At 46.2% G+C, this 19697-nt stretch overlaps 1 protein-coding gene across 7 annotated transcripts in view; it reads right to left on the reverse strand.

The window, feature by feature from the left end:
• The window catches only part of TRAK1 (trafficking kinesin protein 1), a 171658-nt gene that overhangs the window by 111224 nt on the left and 40737 nt on the right, over positions 1–19697 (reverse strand). For 3 of the 7 annotated variants that reach the window (XM_045530937.1, XM_045530936.1, XM_045530943.1), the window contains exon 1: positions 652–1417. The exons of 2 other annotated variants lie outside the window; for them this stretch is intronic. In XM_045530937.1, the coding sequence (XP_045386893.1) occupies positions 652–742 (91 nt within the window). In that variant the 5' untranslated portion in view covers positions 743–1417. Of the gene's footprint in view, positions 1–651; positions 1419–4738; positions 5025–19697 lie in introns of those variants that run through there. 2 more of the 7 variants (XM_045530940.1, XM_045530935.1) reach the window with 2 other exon arrangements.

Consider the following 19697-nt stretch of genomic DNA (forward strand, 5'->3'; position numbering starts at 1 on the left):
AAGTGAGGAGAAACACAGCCCCCAGCAAGAGAGATGAGCCGGGCCAGAGGATTAGCAAGCTCTCCATCACCGGGTGTGGACTGGAGTCACAGGGCCAAGCACCTAGTAAAAGACAAAAAGAAAGTAAGGGCGAAAGAGAGGGAAGGAGGGAGAGACGGAGAGAGGGAGAAAGGCTGGTCTAACTCTGTTTTTCACCTTTTGAAAAGTTCCTTGCTGACCCAAGAAACCAGGCTAGGCTCTAAGAAACGGGGGTAAAGGCACAGGATTAGAGAAATCATGGAGCTAGAGAGGCCAGAGGGGGGCTCAGAGACCCCGCTTGCGGCTGCAGAGAACTATGAAGGGGAAAGTGGGAGGAATCCAGGGCACCTGCTCCCAACTCGGCCCTGCTGCTCACACCACACAGGGGTCACTTGCCTCCTCTGAGCCTGGACAAGGGGATGACGGGACATGCAGATGGTGGGGAGCAGCCTCTGAAGTCCCTCCACTCTGCCTGCCAATCATTCAGTGTCACCATTGCCCTACCACATGGCCACCGACAAGCTGCGAAACAGCAGAGAGCAAGACAGAAACAACTCCTCTTGTGGTCTTTTCTCCTTTCCGGCCACACCACAAAGAAAACAAACAGCTGTCACACCCGGCAAACACACTTACCACATGAGTTTGTCCGAATAAGCTTGCCTTGGCCGAGTCCTGGCAGAGTCTGGGCCCTTACGGGCTGCCCGAATTGAAAAACCAATGCCATGTGTGGACGTGAACTCCAAATGCAATTCAGAGAGAGAAGAGATCCTCCATGAGAACCCAGCCTGGGCACGGCCACCCTCGCCTGCCTTCCTCAGCAGTTTTCGGAGTGTGCCTGTTAGGGCAAATCCTAAGACTGAGCTGCCCTGGAAGCACAATGGGTTACGTAACTCCGGGCAGCCTGGGAGCCCTATCGGCTCATCTTGTTAAACCACCCCAAAATGACGCACCCAAAAATGTGATACCTCTAGACTGGGGGCAGGGGAGTAGCAGGGAAAACAGGGCTTTGTGACGGGCATTTTGGTTTTGCCTAAAAATTAGAATGGAACAAAAAGTCTGCTGTTCGTCTCAGGGCTCGCCGGGAACTGGGGGAGGAGTGTATTTATCAGAGGCTGCATGCCAAGCAGCGTCCTGGGAGTGCACTTGGCAGAGCACTAGGAGTGCACACATGCATTCCTGGGGCTACGCTAGGTCTCTCCGATAACCTTCTCCATTTTATGTCTCCTTTCCATGACCGTCTAATCAGACTTTAATCTGAGCATGTTCTGCATCCTCTGGCCGCCCAGCACCTTAAACGCACAACAGCACCTGTGTCTACACTCCTGTGTACCAAGCCTCTGCTAACCATGGCAGCACTGAGCTGTTTTGCAGCTCCCCCACCCCCCTTCCCAACAAAGAACCTCGCATTACCATGTCCCATAGGGTCTGACCTTTCAGCACTGCTTCCTGCTGTTTCTTTGCCCTCCGTGGTCAAGTCCAGAGAAAGTGAAACTACTTTAACAGGCTGATGTTTCCTGGATTGCACTGGTACAGACACCACCAGAATCCCAGGGGTCAGTTCACATGGGCTTTTTTTTTTTTTTTTTTTTCCTTTTTTCTTTTAACTTCTGCCCTTTGTGAACAAAGTTCACATGTTTGGACAAATGTAGATGCAGTTGGGACATCACCTCCTCCACAAAGCCGTCCTGGTCCTCCCCTGTCCTTTCCCCTCCAAGGTTCGGCCAGGCAGCCTCCATGGCACTCTCCTGTGTGCCGTGCTTACCACTGCGCTAACCTCCACTCACTCATCCATCTCCCCAACCAGACTGCGTTCCTGGGCAGCAGAGAACACACGCCCTGGAGATCCACAGACGTGGATGCAACTCCTGCCCCTCAGAGCTCAGGGGCTGCAGGCAAGATGCTGAAGCTTTTCAGATTTAGTCCCTTCACCTGCAAAAAGAGGATAACCATACCCACTTCATGGGGCTGCAGTAATAATTAAACGACACAATTTATTCAGCCAACAAATGTTCAATGAGCACTGGCCACATGTAGGCACTATTTTAGTTACTGGGATTCAGGGGTGCACAAAGCAGACAGAACTTGTCCCTGAGGAGTTTACAGTCGATTGCAAGTTAGGCAGACAAAATGCAAACACACAGCAGCCCAGAGGATGGTTAAGTCTGGGGAGAAAAATAAAGCAGGAAAGGGAGATAGGGAAAGAAGAGGTGGATCACTCTTTACTTAGGGTGGTCACAAAAGGTGTCCAGTGAAATGCCACTTGGAGAAGAAAGAGGGGTCATGAGGACATCTGGGGCTAAGGCAATCCAGGTGTGAGGCAGCAGCAAGAACAAAGGCCCTGAGGCTGGCGCACCTGTACTGCTGAAGGATTAGTGAGCAGGCCAGCATGCCTGGAGCGGAGTGGGGTGAAGCGGGAGCCCATGACTCAGATCCTCAGAGGCCACTGCAAGATGGAGCTCACTATGGGTTTGGAGGAGAGTTCGACCATCTGACTTTATATTAAAAGCCAACTGTCGCGGCTGGTGGAGCACAGACTGCAAAGAGGCAAGGGCGGCAGCAGGAGGCCCAGCTGGGAGGCCAGTGCAATCACCCAGGCATGCCACGAAGGCGGCTGGGACCAGGTGGCTGCTGGGGAGCCGTGAGAAATGGCCAAATTCTGGACACACTCTGAAGATAGAGCCAACAGAACTCCTGGCAAACGGGTGTGAAACAAAAACAGAAGTAATAAAGGCCTCCAAGGTTTTTGGCTTGAGCCACCAGAATAATGCAAGGACCTTTTACAGGGATAGGAAAGCCCCCAAAGCAGGGGTGGGGGTGGAAATCAGGAGCTCATTTTGGGCTGCGTAAGCTAGAGGTGCCTGTTAGGCATCTAAGTAGAAACTTCTGGCATACAGGAGAAAGGTCCGGGTTGAGGACAGAATAGAGGTTGCTCCTAAAACCTAGATACTGGCAAGATCACTTGGTGTGTGGATGTGCACAGGAGAGCAAAGGGGCGGAAGGGCTGAGCCCTGGCCCCCCGATGTCCCCAGACTTGGGAGAAGAGGAGCTGCAGCCACCAAGGCAGGAGGATAGGAGCTCGTGGAGGCCCAGAACCCAAGTGAGGACCATGTTTCCAGGAGAAGGGAGTGGTTGACAGTGTCAGCTACAGATGAACCTTGAAGTAAGGCAAAAACTGAGGATGTACCCCTGGACTGACAAGGCCGTCAGTGCTGGGGGATGGCGGGGCATGAGCCTGTCCACAGTGGGCTCAGGAGAGAACAGAAGAGAAACTGGAGAACGCAGACGGGGGAGCAGAGACACAGGGTACTGACCTGCGGGGAATGCGGGGCTGAGAAGGATTCTACTTAAGAAGGGAGAGATCATAGCATGTTTTTGTGCTGATAGGAAAGATGCATGTTTGAGGGAGTTAAGGATGATCCACTAGAGAAAAGGAAGAAGTTGAAACCACGTCCTTCAGGGAGCAGGTGAGCAGGGGCGGGACTCAGTGCACAGGTGGAGAAGAGTATGGGAGAGGAGGTGTGCAGGGGCCGGGCACTGGGCTGTCTCTGTGCCCATCTATAGCCAGGGAACTCCTGACACCCAGGACGTCCTAAGACTTAACTGGTAACACAGCACAACGAGAACCTACTGGAAGCAAACCTGCATATATTAAACTATCATCAGGCATTAATTTAAACAGGAGGACAAAAGCAAAAACTGCAGGCAAGAATGGGAAATAGGGAAAGATTTGTTCAAGGATACAAAATTATAGCTAGATAGGAGGAATAAATTCTAGTATTCTACAGCACTATAGGATGACTATACTTAACAATATATAGTTTCAAATAGCTAGGAGGATACTGAACATTCCTAACACAAAGAAATGATATGTGTTTGAGATTATGCATATGCTAATTACCCTGATCAGATCACTACACATTATATGCATTGAGACATTACTATGTACCCCATGAATATGTACAATTATAATTTGTCAATAAAAAAATAAATAGAGCAAACTTCTACATGAACACAACTGGATTTAACTAAGATATTTCTACTTGCTGCTGTTAGGCACACCATTCTACACCATTTCCATGGAAAGCCCTCTCTTATGCTGGCTCCAAGCACTTGTCTCAGTGTTTCCCAGGGGAAAAGAAACAAGCAAGAGCTCTAGTACAAAATGCTTGCATAGCAGATGCTGCCAGTGAACTCGAGGTGATCGTCCTGCTCCTGAGACACTGGGAAGTTGTGACTGACACAGGTATCTATGAGAACCACTGTCTGAGCAAATCCTGATGGTGTAGAAAGGGCACAGCACATAGTAGTCCGTTTCTGCATCCCACAGTGACAGCATGTGCTACTTCCATTGCACATAACTTATCTGTGAAGAACTGAGCTTCAGAGAGAGGAGAAAGGGGCTAAACTACACTAAGCACCTACTGGGGGCCAGGCATGCTGCTCACAGCTCAAAGTTACAGTCTTTAACCTTCATGACAATTCTGGAAAGTGCTGTCTACATCTCAGACAGGTCAGTGACTGACACAAGTCACAGAATGATTCACTAGCAAAGCAGGTTCTGGATGCGAGGTCTCATAATGCCAAAGCTCAGGCTCTTCTGCACTGGGTGGTTCCACACATCCCTCCCCCCAAGACTGACTTCTGCAGCTGCAGCCTTCCCCAGTCCTCACTGACGGCCGCCTCCCTCCCTTCCTCCCTAGCAGGGAAAGGGTCCCCATACCGGTAATGGTGCAGGCATCCCGGTACCCTCTGGGGCTGGGAGCATCTTCCACAGCCTCACTTATATAGTGTTCCTCAGGGATGCCCGGGCTGCAGGCTAGGACTGCATGGTTCCACGCCTCTGAAGGGGGCACGGAGCTGGCCAAAGTGTCTTCGTGCAGAGCTGTGGCGTCCAGCTTGGCAGGTTTCACAGGGAGGTGCCCACTGCCATCGGGGGCCCCACTGCCGGAGTCTGGGGCAGTCGGGCAGATGGCCCCCAGTAGGTCTGGTGCACCAGCAGGGGCTCTTCACAGGGAATCTACAGGACAATCCAGAGAGAGGGGCACGGTTACTCAGAGTCTATGAATAAACCTGGACAAATCTTTAAAAAATACGGGCCCCAAGATGATGTGGGTTCACACTGCAAATTCTCAAAAGTGTTTCCTTCAAGTCAAGGCATCTCCAATCACATCAGTTTCAATAAAACAACTGCAGCGAAGTTTCATTCAACTAATCAGGCATCAATACAGACCAAAATAAGGTGCACATGGCTTCATTTACTTATTGAAACCTGCCTTAAAGCAGCTCTGTGCAAAAAATTAACTAGACCACAGCTAAAATGATGATGCCTAAACTGAAGTAAGGATATCCAGGAGACCTGGCAACCATGCCGTGTGTGGGAACAGCTGTGCATTTGCAACCTGTAGCAGACACAAACTGATGTGTTCCTACAGGGTTTATGTACACAAAGTGAGGTAACATCTTTATTTGTATATTAAATCATGGAAGATGTGCTGTATCTAACTCTTCCAACCATGTTATATTCTCAACTCTCTAAGAACTTTAGGGTATGCCCCTACCTTAAGCTACGGCAAGAAATTAGGGGACTCCTTTAAGAAGACTGCTGGAAAAGGGACGGTACATGACACGGGCTGTTGAGGACTCCACTCTGCCTCAGTAACACAAACCTACACGCAGGAGATTTCTCACACATTTCCGGAGAGCACTGTTGCCCCTCCTCCCAGCCCACCTCCACACACACTGCACGTGTGCGTGTGTCCACACACAAACACACACACCTCGCAGAATGTCAAACAGGAATTCAACAAACAAGGCAGGAAGCCTAAAAAACACTCTTTAGCACAAGAGATCTCAAAGCATGGTCTAAGAACCCCTGGGGTTTCCTGAGACTGGTTCAAAGGGTCCACAAAGTCAAAACTATTTTCTACGACTCTTTCACTCTCATTCTTTCACTGAGGGACAGTGGAATTTTCCAGAGATGACATGATGTACGATGATGCCATGGCTCTGAAGAATACTTAATGAAATCTGTGCTTCGGTATCTCTGTGGTTGAAAATCTTATGTTTTAATTTCCAATACAATACATATGAATGAAGACAACTATATAAACAAAAGTTCTTGGGGATGCTCAATAATTCTGAGGGGTCCTGAGACCAAAAAAAATATATATATATATATAAATAATAAACCTTTAGAACCACTGCTTTAATAAATGATGTATTATAGTTCATTTTCTAAAAACAAAAATGGAAAAATGAAGAAGTTAACAGACATTTTACCCAACATGGTACAGTCATTTCTGAAAAAAAACTATAACCCTGAATCCATGACATTTTTCCTCAACAAGAGTTTATTTACAAAAAGACACCAAGAGATCCCTTATCTGAAATACCTGGGACCAGAAGTGTTTCAAAATTTCAGATTTTGGAATATTTGCATTATACTTACCAGCTAAGCATCCCATTAGCCTGAAAATCCAAAATCCAAAATTCTCCAATGAGCATTTCCTCTGAACATCATGTGGATGTTCAAAAAGTTTTGGATCTCGGAATTTCAGATTAGGGATACTCAATCTGTATAAATGAACTCAGCCCAGGTGATAAGCTTCCTACCGTCACTAAAATGGGCAAAAAAATATAAAAATGGGAAGGGGTGTGGGTGTATACCCCTGGTGAAAAGGGAAAGGTAACATGAAAAGCTTGGAACTTTTGGGAATTTCTGCAAGACAATACATAGATAAAACTAGATTGTCATGCCAGTGGAATAAGTTCCTTAGAAATTTAAGTGAAAAACAGTCATGTAAGACTTCTATACCCAATTAAGCTATTACAATATGCAAAGACAACAGAAAACAGGTATTTCAAAACTTAAAGACCCCGATACTCCTTGAGTGGGGTCCAAGTATGCTGACAACTCACGGGCTGTTACTAACACATCAACATCAAGAACTTAAAGGTAAAGAAAACACGATAAAGTAAAAATGGCAGTGAAATTAAGCCAGGAACATTTAAAAGTCAATGTTTAAATAATGCACATGATTCACAAACCTAAATCAAACAGCCCCAAAGAAAAATGGGCAAAGTATATAAAAATTCCTTCCCCTTGCCAAAATACACCCCCCCAAATATTTTAAGGAAATGGTAATTTTAAAGATCTCTTATCAACAAAGATTAAAAAATTACAATAGTGTTCAATTTGGTCATTGTTTTAGGAAACTCATAGTCTTATGCATTCCTGGAGCAGGGTGAGGGGTATAAATTCACAAAGACAGCCTGACAAAATGCATGCGGCTCTCTGGCCCCTGTATGCACAGGTCAGAGGTGTTACTCAAAGAGAACTGCTACAAACCACCTAACATGCAGCAGTAGAGCACTGACTCATTAATTACGGTGCAGCCATAGAGAAGTCAACCACGCCACCATGGAAAGGAAGGTTCAGAGCGGGTATGAATTTGTCAACATGGAAAGATGCCATAGACAGAGAGAAAGTAGAAAATGAATGTGGGCCAGGCGCCGTGGCCCACACCTGTAATCCTAGCACTCTGGGAAACCAGGGCAGAAGGATTGCTAGAGGTTGGGAGTTTAAGACCAGCCTGAGCAAGAGTGAGACCCCATCTCTACTAAAAAATAGGAAAAAAGTTAGCTGGGCAACTAAAAATAGAATAAATTAGCCTGTAGTCCCAGCTACTCGGGAGGCTGAGGCAGGAGGAACTAGCCCAGGAGTTTGAGGTTGCTGTAAGCTAGGCTAACGCCAGGGCAACAGAGCGAGACTTTGTCTCAAAAAAAAAAGAAAGAAAGAAAGAAAAAGAAAATGAACGTGAACTTCAAAAGGTTCTACAAAATGCATTAACAAGTTGAACTTTCACTTAGCCCAGAAACATATTGCTATAAAATAAATATTTCGAGTATAAGCACTTTCTAAAAAATCAAAATTTGGAGACATCAGCAAATGCTCACTCAAGCCTTAAAAGAGAACACAAGCAACAGCTCTGAAGTCCAAAGAATACCTCATATGTGCAGCAACTGGCAAAGTCATTCAAAAGCTTGAGAGGTATCTCTTGAAGTGAAAAGACTAACCTTTCACTTATTAAAATCAAGTGGGAAATACCCTACATTTCTATCAATAGAAAACCAGTTATAAACTACCGTACATCCAAACTACTGAATTCTGTAAAATGAGACAATCCATACAAGGCACCTACCTCCACGCCTGGTACACATTAAGTTCTCAAAATAAGTATTATCACTGACATTATAATTTCCAGATTCTCAGAATCAGGCACCTTTCTTGGTTCCACTACAATATTCATATGTCAGCATTTCCAAAACTATTTTAACATGAAACCTTTCTCCATATACCTATTCACATGGCATTTATTTCATGGAGTACACTTTGGGGGACACTCTATTCTGGACACAACTTTCATGCCTTGTCTACTCTAACACTACTTATCCAGGGCTCATCTCCCCGACAAAATTGTGAGCTCCATGAAAGCATCGGCTGGTCCTGGCACATATTAGGTACTATGTAAATGTTTACAGAATAAACAATAATGATGAAATAAGGGGTTTGGTCCAAATGACTTTGAGGATCCCTCAACACTATAAAGCTGTGGTTCTATGATCCACACAGGAACCAAATTACCTACTGCTAACCTTGAAGACTAACAGAAATCAATGGGAAACCACCTGAAGTATTCCAGGTATACGGACCACACCCCATGGGCTCTCTGGATGGCTCCAATTTAACCCCATGTCATCCTTTTCAATACAAATCAATACACATCAAATGTGATTTAATGGCCAAACATACATAGACCAGGAAGCCTCATTTACAGACCCCTCAAAAGCTGGTTTGCAAGACCCCCATCCAGTTTCTAGCTTGAAGAAAGAGTCAGCATGTGCCCTCTGGGGAGACCCAGGAATTGTGGAAGAAGGAATTATAAAGCTTCCCCAAGGTGCAATGCCTAACTTCACCCAGTACACGGGCATTTCTGAGGCTTCACAGGGGGCTCAGGAACAAAGCAACTGCCAGCCTGGGCGCTCTCTGGCTCCAGCAAACCCTGGCACACCAGGCAAAAGGCTTCTTTCAGGCAGAGGAAACAAACAAGGCTTAAGAAAAGAGAGGGTGGATAGCCCTGAGAGATGAAAGCACCTCTGTTGAATTTACCAAATTCTGCCTAGGGAGCCTGCAGGAAGGCAGGATTTTTCTTAGCAGAGGAGTGAGAAATTCTGCAACCTGGTCAGCTTTTCAGCAAAAGAGGTGCCAGGAAAAGAAGTAGGAGAAAGTGTACACAGAGGCGGCTTTGCAGTTGAGCTGAGCCTGCGGCACTGGCCCAGGTCCACTGCCTCACTCTTCTCAACCCAGCAGTCAATGACTCCAGCACCCAGGTTGTCAAAGAGTACTTGATGGGCTGCTCAAGTTTATTTCAGTTTGTTGCTGGGCTCAAATTTGCTGACAAAGTACATCTGTGCAAGTTCCTAAGATTTTTCTCCCCCTCCAATATGTGATTTTTGTGGCTCAGAACCTGAACTAAAACCCAAAGAGCTGTGTGACGCTGAGGAGATGGTGTCACGTCCCTGGGCCTCAGAGCCCTCTCATCTGGACGAGGAAAGAACTGAACAAGCATCAACAAGCAGCCTTCTAGCTACACCCCTCCAGGAGCTGCAAAAAAAGGGCAGGCAGAATTGCAGGAGGGCTTCTGTGCCCTTCTCCACTCTCCCTCGCGCTACGACCATGAAACCATTCCCATCCACACCTAGGCGACTTCTGGCAGGAGGTCCAAGTCACCAGCAGACAGAGCTGCCCTCTATGAACAATAAGTCACCTATTTCACAAGGAGTAAAAAGGGAGCTCCCTCCAGGACAAACTCAGAAGTTGTAAGGAGAAAACCAGAATTAGCTCCAGATTGGAGCCCCAACAGGTGACAAGGAGAAGCCAGTCCTGGGTGACCCCCTCTGTGGCCAGCCCGGTGCTTGAACTTTCAGGGTTTTCTCTTTCTGGGCAGATGCATCTGATAAACCCAGGGACTGTGATTTTATTCGACAATTCTGAACAAACAGGTCCAAGTACAGCAAAAGTTTTCAAAAGGGGGACAAAGTGTTCACCAGGATTATGTCAGTCTTCTATTGCTGTTGTAACAAATTACCACACACTTAATGGCTTGAGGTAACACCTACTTCTCAAATCCCACTTCCATAGGTTAGAAATCCATCTCACCAAGCTCCCACCAAGGTGTTGGCAGGGGAGTGTCCACTACTGGGGGCTCTGGGAAAGAACCAGTATCCACGCTGATTCAGGTCGCTGGCTGAATTCAGTTGTGGTTATAGGACTGAAGTCTCTGTTTCCAGCTGGCTGTCAGCTGGGACTGGTCCTCGTTCCTGGAGGCTGCCCGTGTTCCTTACGCTTTCCATGAGCTCCTGGAGGCCCCTCTCCAGTCCCTGCACGTGGCCCCCACATCTCAGAGCCAGCAACAGCACATGGAATCATCCTCGTGCTTGGAATCGCCACGATTTCCCCTTCTGCCTTCTTTCTGTTTTTTAAGGGCTCATGCGATTACATGGAGCCCATTCAGGTCATCCAGGATAATCTCCCTATCCTAAGGTCATGTGGTTCACAGCCCTAATTCCACCCGCAAAGTCCCTTCGGGGCAGCGCCTAGATCAGTGCTCGACTGCACAACCGGCGGGCGGCCACCTTCAGGGGATGCATTTAGGATTTTGCCTCCCACAAGGACCTTCCGTTCTGAAGGCACAGGCTGCCTCGGGAGCCCCTGCTGCCCCAAGCCTAGTGAGAAGGCAAACCAGAGTGACCCCACAGCCACCCAGGCCCTCTGGCCCCAGAAGATGACGATTTAGACCTGACACTGAGGGCCAGACAGACCTGGCTTTAGTCCCAGCTCAGCCACCACCTACTGACAGCAGCCTCTGGTCAGGCTGTGAGATTTCTCTCATCTGCAAGAGGTGGGCACCATGGCCTCCTTGTCAAGTTGCTGAAAGAAGCAGACATGATGAAATTAGGTAGCCAGTTGGGCCTAGGACGGGAGGCCTGAGAGTCTCCTCAGGGGTCATAAGTATTTAGCCAATGAACATGCAACAGAGGCATGTTTTAGACACTTTGTTTCTGTCTGAGGAGCAATCACACGGGAAGGCCAGCTAACCTGCAGTCTGTACATGGTCCTAAAGGAAACCAGCCATTTGGCAGCAGGGTGGGCACTCTAGGACCTTGGCTCTCATCTGCAGCCAGCTCGCTCCGAAGGGCCCCCCTTAGGCACAACCAGCACTGGACTCTCCCCACTCTCTGACCAGAGCAATATTCTTTTCTTTGCCATCCTACAGCTACTTCTCTGAGCAAACTGCTGCCTGCTTCGAAGGTGAGGAGACCAACATGTGTTCTTTTAAAGTGCAGACAGCTGTGGCAGTGCTGCAATTGTAAAAGGAGCCATAGGTCTGGCACCATGTTTAGTCATTTACATGTGTGATCTTGCTTAAGGCTTACAACCTATTAAGTAATATCAGCACCCACTTTTTACAGGTTCAGAGAGACTAAATAACTTGTCTAGGATTTGAACCCAGCTTTTTTTTTTTTTTTTTTTTTTTTGAGACAGAGTCTCGTTGTGTTGCCCTGGCTAGAGTGAGTGCCGTGGCGTCAGCCTAGCTCACAGCAACCTCAAACTCCTGGGCTCAAGCGATCCTCCTGCCTCAGCCTCCCGAGTAGCTGGGACTACAGACATGCGCCACCATGCTCGGCTAATTTTTTCTATATATATATTTTTAGTTGTCCAGATAATTTCTTTCTATTTTTTAGTAGAGACGGAGGTCTCGCTCTTGCTCAGGCTGGTCTCGAACTGATCCTCCTGCCTCGGCCTCCCAGAGTGCTAGGATTACAGGCATGAGCCACCACACCCGGCCAAGCCCAGCTTTGAATGGCTCACTCTATTACAACTTGAGTAATACTGTGCTTACGGAAGCCCAGAGTCCCATGGAGATTCAGACATTCTGTGTGATCCTTGACCATTAATTCTCCTACATCTGTCCACTATCTCTTAAAACAACCCTCCTCCCACAACTAGAGCAAAGGAACTCTAGCAAAGACACACTGAGGCTGTTCAAATCCGTGTAAGAAATATGCATGCCCCAGCCAGCCCAAAGACAGGAGCTGACCCCGGGGCCATGCCAGGTAGTAGGTAGCTGGTGGGCAACCATGCAGAAGTCTGCTCCTCCCCAACTTCATCTCACAGTTCTCCTGCCTCATTTGACCTTTCTGGCATTCCCACCAGTCCAGGCCAGCTCCTTAAATAACTGGACAAGTGGCTGAGTAGTGGAAAATATCATGTAAGAGCTGAACATTTGGGAGATGAAGAGGAGACAAGTTGCAAGTTTATAGCAACGATGCCAGGTGGAGGCAAGAGCAAGGGATCAAGAAGCTGCCGTCAGGCTCACAGGACACTCACTACACAGCTCATGACGGGCTTTCAGGAGCACTCCGCCATGTGTCCCACCTGTAACACAACCCAATGCTAGAGCTTGGGAGATCTATTCTCATTTTGTGAGTTGGGGGTGGGGAAAAGGCTTAGGGAAAGGTTAAGTGACTTGATCAAAGTTTCATCTCAGATAATGGAAGCAGGAGCACTGGGAAGTATTCCTTATTACCTGGAAATTTCAACTACTGCTATGCTATGCTGCAAAGGGAAGGAGCATCTTAGGAAAGGGTATGTTGACCACCCACAGAACAAGAGAGATCTGGTTGTAGGAGCTGATACCAGCAACTGCAGTCAGAAAGTCAGAGTAGTGTCAGGGTAACCAAAGGCACAGGAAAGGGATGCCAAATGGTCTCAAAGACGACTGCCAGGGCCTCTTGTGAACTCCTGTGACAGCCCTCGAGGGCCCCTTGAAAACGAGAGGCCAGGACAGCTGGGGGCTATGGGCAGCCCCTGTTACAGATTCTTCCAGAATGACTTCAGGGCAGATTTGCACACGGACTGGGGGCTACCGTGTGGGCTGTAGCACGTGCCTGTCCTCTCTTGCTCTTCCTTTCCCACACTCAGGTTCACACACATGCAAACACACACATACACATACACAAAATAAATGCCACTTTTAAGGCTAAACCTCTCTCTTGGCTATGGAGAAAGTTAATCCCCTCAAATTATAAAGAAATCAACAATCACTCAAAGAAAATTTCCATAACTCAAGGCAACTGGAGAAAAATGAGTCTGACCCAATTTAGTTCCAAAATCCAGCCCTCTCTCTTTTCTAAACTTTGCTTAGGACAGAAGCAAACCCACCAACACAGGCCCTGCTGCCAGTAGTAGCACCTATGAAGTGAGAACAAATCCATTTAATTGATTGAGGTCTCATGAATGAAAAGTACTGTCACGTAACCAAATCCTTTTTTCCAAAAATAATTCGGCTGCAACTAAGAGAACTGAAATGCCCAACCATGCTGCCTTCTGTAAGCCCATCCCTGTCTCCCAGAGTGAGGACGAAAAAGAATAAAAATACAGTACACTCTGACAGTCTTACGTAACAGTCTGCATCTCCCTCTAGCTGATGGCAGCAGATTTATAAAACACCATAAATAGCTCCCTCTCCTGCCGAAGACGACCAGGCTAAGAGGCTGGGCTGCAGAGCCCGCTCACAGCCTGCCTCTCCTCTTTCATCTGCAATGGAACCTTTCTGTGCCTTCCAGCACAAAGCAAGTTCAGTGAGACCAGCTGGCCTGGGCCCAGTGCAGACATGTGTCACTTGAGAGACCCTAAAAGCTAGACAAGATATTTTAAAACTTGGGGTCCTCCCCTGAGAGAGAGCACTCCCAGGCCAGTGTAGGAATGGTAACTATAGTACGTTATTCTGCAGAGGGGCTTCCCTAGCACACCTGGCTAAAAGGCTTGCTGTGTTGGGCAGAGAATGGCCCTTTGGACACCTAATCCTGCCAGCCAAGGGGCGCGAGGCCAGCCTGACAGGCAGCAGGCAGGATGGAGGCGCTTCTCAGAGGAGCAGCACAGCAGTATGTTCCAGGCTCCACTGCAAGTCCTAATCAGAAACTGCAGGGCTCTCTTCACATTCCCAATACACAAGCAGGAATTCTGGAGCCCGGCCAAAGCCTGAGAGGGTGGCGGGAGTGGTAACCTCACCCCAGATCCCTGTGGGGTGGTTCATCAGAAATCTGAGATTCCAGGCTGAAAAGCTATTGCTTTGAAGAAGAGAACTTTGCCTGAGAAGGGCCAGATGTCCTGAAGTAGGATGCTCTGCAGCCCATGTTACATGTGTCATCACTTTGAATGGCAGGGGGTCTCTGGGGGAGAAAGAAAAGGGAGAAAGAGAGCTGAGGTCCACGGGAAGGCAAGCACATGGGGCCTCACCTGCCCTCCCAATGCACAGGCCTGGATTAGCAACAAACCTCACCCAGGCAAGATCAGCGGCTGCCCAGCTGTCACACTCCAGGATGAAGTTAATATAATAACAGAGTGAGAAAGAGGCCTAGGAATGCAGGATGAGGGTGGGAGAGGAAGAAAACAGTTCTGTATTTGTGACCCCTTCTTAGGTCCTGGCTTTTACTGCGCTCACTCCCTAAGAGGAGTTTGGAAGTTTGGCTTTAAAAAAAAAAACAAAAAAAAAAACCCCCACATATAATGACCATGACAAGGAAAAGAGCACTACTGGCTGCCATTTACCGCACAGTGACTGCGTACCTAGCCAGGCCCAGGCACGTTACTCCAGGGAGCGCTTGCCCAAAACTCACAGCAGCCTGCAGGGCCTGCATCACTGCCCTCCTCAAGTCGCTGATGGGGAAACTGGGGCTGAAATAACTTGCCCACAGTCCTGAGAACCTAAAGGTGAGGCTGGTGTTGAACCCAAGCCTCTTCACTACCATAGCACACAAGAAACATGCCAATAAATGTGTAAGGTAAACATCAATGTAGTTCACTATATTCTTCTTTCACCCTTACATAGATTTGAAATTTTTCAGAACAAAAAGTCGGGATATAAAAAGAACAACCCTACATGAAAAAAGAAATTTTAAGATTATAAGATAATGTCAATTTCAAGACAAATGCATTCAAAGAAATCATGAAGATCTTTTCACACCAAAAAATGTTAAAATCCACAATAAAAACACTCATGTATGAATCTTTATTAAAGAAAACTCAATAATAAAATTTTTCAGGAAAAAATATCTCTAGTAATTGAAGAAATGAAAATTAAGATGAGATACAATCATGTTACCTATGGAATGGGCATCAGTCATAATTATAACCTGTGCTGCTGACAAGGGTGCAGGTGATGAGTTCTCTCACACCCAGGAACATGCTTCAAAAGCAATTCCACTTCTACAATTATTTTCTAAGAAAAATCATGATTGTACACAGACATCTAACTTTCCTCTTCTCAGCATTTACATAACAGGTAAAAAATAGAAAATGAAAATGTGTAATAATACGGATTTCAATTAAATAAGGCAGGGTCCATCGCACATCGTGTCTGCACCCATCTCACCATAACAACATTTCCAATGACACTGCAAAGACACACACGGTGGCCAAGAAAAGAAGCTTGGGATAGATTAAGTGGGAAAACGGAAGGTCACAAAACAGGGTGCAGAACATGGTATCTCTATTTAAATAAAAATAAGACACATACAAATATAATTAAGGAATATTTCTAGGAGAATTTCATCTTCACAGGCATCCCATCCCCACCCACAGACCTGCACCCAACAGTCCTGGGTCACCCTCCTTCTTCGGTCTGTGGCTGACCTCCAACACGACAGCCTCACCTCTCCGTGGTTGAGTGAGTGCAACACCACTGCACCATCCTACCCACCCACAACTTTTACAGCCTGGACATGAGCACATTTCCTAATTACGACCACATGGGCACAAATGCATGTCATAAAGCATTTCCACTGCAAGCTCAACCCTTCTGAGGACAGAAAGACACAGTCACCATTAGTCACTGTGTGATGTTGGCCAAGTAAAAGACAGTTAACCCCTAAAACCCTCAGTTTTGTCATCTATAAAATGGGAAGTAATAAATTAACCTAACAATGCAGGGTTGTTGTAAGAATTAAATGAACTAACACACTAAAGCAAGGAAAACGTACTCTAAGCATATAGAATAACACTCAATAAACGACCGCTGGGCAGTTACCACTAAGTTAACTCCCCATAAGAGGCAGTTAATTTGTTGGGGAAATGGGGACCCTATTTCAGCAGGCATTTTCCTACAAGGAAAGGCTATATACAAATTCCAACTACTCATGAATTACATTCCATTCCCTACATTATATGAGCAGAAACTGATTAAAATAAAGATTCACTTCTGCCTGTTCAGTTCACTGCTCAATGCTGGGAACATAGTAAAACTCAATGACTGCACAACGAATTTAGTGACTCACCCTTTATGCTCAAGCCTACTTAAAGTAACCAGTCCAATTCCTTTGTCTTAACTACAACTATATGATAGGACAATTATAATTGCAGCAATCTATAAAGGACAATGGATTTTCACTGAGTCACCTGTCATATTAGGGAATGAAATGTTTCAGAGACTTCCTGAGTGACAGGACAGAATGACGGTCAACCGGGATTGTGTCACGGTCAGCTTCTGAAATTAATCTGCAAAACTTATAAAGCTTGATTTAAAAAAAAAAAAAAAACCTCATCTAAGCACCAAAGAGGAACTGGAAGTTTTTGTTTTAAAGCATGTATTTTGAATAAAGCTTCATTTCCATATCAGCTTCTCAATGTGCCCTGAACTACAGTGAAATCACAGCCTTGTGTTTTTGAAAACAGATTCTGCAGCTATGGAAACAGAAGTTGTCACTATATTCTGACTTCACTGTAGGATCCAGTGAGAAGAAACATCCCAGCCCGGACACAGCTGCTTAGCTACACATATTGTCCTTGTCAGTAAAATGTGCTTAACCATAACCAACAAATAAAGCCCTTAAATTTCTAATTTTCTAGACAAATTGTACCCCATAAAAGTTCCTTCAGCTAACAATTCATACTTCAGGCACATGCGTGAAGAAGTGCCTGATTTTATTAATTCTAAATAATCCCCAGAGAGGCAAGTGGGTTTTACTTGGGCCACATTAAAAGTAACATTCTGGAATTAAGCCAGCTTGATGGCAAAGAAGAAATTCTCTACAAAGCACTAACACAGGCATCTAGAAAGAATGAAGAAAGGATGGGAAACCGTAGCTTGATTTTTTTTTTTCAGCCACTTTTGGTAAATAATCCAAAGCAGATCTTGGGATTTCTCAAGAAGTAGCGTGAATAGTTAGAAATGTGCGGAATTGAGGGCAGAAGCCAAGAGCCTCTGTGTATGAATAGCCCAGGAAACAGCGAGGTCAGGGGCCAGGAGGGGCTAAGGGAAGCATGCCGTGTCTTCCCCACAAAAGGGAACCAGTTAGCCTTTCTCGCTGAAATTCACAGGGCTGTTACTAGGAAGGTCAAAACAGCCATGTACACACCGAGTGAAGAGTGACAGCTGAGCCTTCAGTCACATAGTTTCAAGGGACAGCAAGATGGCCTCAGAGTGAGCAGCCATGACAAGCACAGCACATAAAGGCAAGAGCAAGACAGGAAGTGAAAAGCGGAAACACACTGGCTAGGAGCTGGGCGGAGGGTGGGCGGGGAGGACTGAGGCATGCCCAAGCAGAAGAATGCTCGCTCCTCCCTGGTCTTGCCAGCCACCAAGCCCGAGAACACCAACAGCGGGCAGTCCCACTTCTGCACAGCTCATGACCCCGCTGCTCACGGGGAGCAATGTCCTCACTCGGCTTTCCCAAGCTGGGCTACCTCTTTTTCTCTCCATGACCATCCCATCCCAGAGCAAGTGGCATCTCTCCACGGCCTTGGTGGGCCTAACACATCCCAGAGCTTCCTCTTCACAACTAAAAGTTTAATATGGGTTTGTTTAGTTGTAAGGGCAGGGAAGGCATTTTTGGCAGAAGAAGTAAGAAAACACATAAAAAGTTCAACATGGGAAGAGTTTAAGATTCCAGAGGTAAAGCTGGAGAGGTAGGCAGGGGCAGATCCAGGCCACTCCACCACACACCTCAAGGGGTATTACTCACATTGTAATCTATGCACACTACACTGAGCATAATCCTACACTAAGGTGGCCCTGGCCTCGTACTCCATGGTAAAAAGAGCTTGGCCTTTAACCAGCAGATAAATCCACCAGGGCAGACGTTTTCTCAGCTGCAAAATCCACCCTGACACATTCAATGAGTTAAGTGAAACCATGGGCTTTGACATTAGAAAGCTTCCTGACCAGGTAGTCAGGAATGCTCAGTACAAACACACACCACAGATTTAGATCTGCAGAAAGGCACATGTTTTAAAACCCATTCCAGTACTTCCACAATTCCATGACCTCTAAGTAGAATAAAAAAATATCAAACTTAGGCCAGGCATGGTGGCTCAAGCCTGTAATCCTAGCACTCTGGGAGGCCAAGGGAGGAGGATCACTTGAGGTCAGGAGTTTGAGACCAGCCTACGCAAGAGCGAGACCCCCCTCTCTCTACAAAAAATAGAAAAATTAGCCAGGCGTGGTGTTAGGTACCTGTAGTCCCAGCTACTTGGGAGGCTGAGGCAGGAGGATCACTGGAGCCCAGGAGGTTAAGGTTGCAGTGAGCTACGATGACATCACTGTACTCTAGCTGGGGTGACAGAGTGAGACCCCATCTCAAAAAAAAACAAAAAAAATCAGACTAAACAGATTTTCCCCAACATAACAACAGGTTAAGCATCCCAAATCTGAAAATTCAAAATCTGAAATTCTCTAAAATCTGAAACCTTTTCAGCACTGACATGGTGTTCAAAGAAAATGCTCACTGGAGCATTTTAGATTTCAGATTTTCAAATTTGGGATGCTCAACCAGTAAGTATAATGCAAGTATTCCAAAATCAGAAAAAATCTGAAACACTCATTCCTTACCCAAAATGCTTGGGACCAGCATTTTGGATAAGGAATCCTCAACCTGTATTCAAAAAAAAAAAAAAAAAAAAAAAAAAGTATAGCATAGCTACTTAACCCACTGGAAATATACCCTTAATATTCTAAGGTAAAATTAATTCATAAATCATTATCAGAAAAGCTTTTCATTTCTGGGAAGTCTATCACAAATATTTTAACATATTTTAGGAAACATCTATAAGCTGCTTAAAAAATGTTTATTATGCACTTGTATTCCATGATGTATTCATAATAAAGCAACATCCATTCTATGCTTATTAGTCTAGAATCACATGGTAGCTTCCTGGATTCCAGCTGATAATAATCCAGAGTTCTTAGGAATTAGAAATTACATTTAGGTTAACTCAAACAACAAGTTCAAAAATTTGTTTCACTCCTTAAAGTCTTCCAAAACTGACACCTGATTATCTGTGAAAACATTCACATCTATGACTTGTCACTGGTCTTCCTCCAGTCAGATGGTAACAAGGGCTGGAGCATCCAAAAGGGCTTCGATCACGTGTCTAGTGCCTTGGCAGGGATGGCTGGAAGACTGGGACCTCTCTCTCATGCGGCACCATGTTATCCCCACGTGGCTCCTCAGGCTTCTCATATGGTGGCTGGATCCCAAGAAGGGATATTCAAAGGATGAAGCAGAAACTGCAGATCTCTTTAGACTCAGTCTTAAAGTTACACAGTGTCACTTCTGCC

Source organism: Lemur catta, chromosome 18 (genome assembly GCF_020740605.2).
Source record: "Lemur catta isolate mLemCat1 chromosome 18, mLemCat1.pri, whole genome shotgun sequence".
Lineage (NCBI taxonomy): Eukaryota > Metazoa > Chordata > Mammalia > Primates > Lemuridae > Lemur > Lemur catta.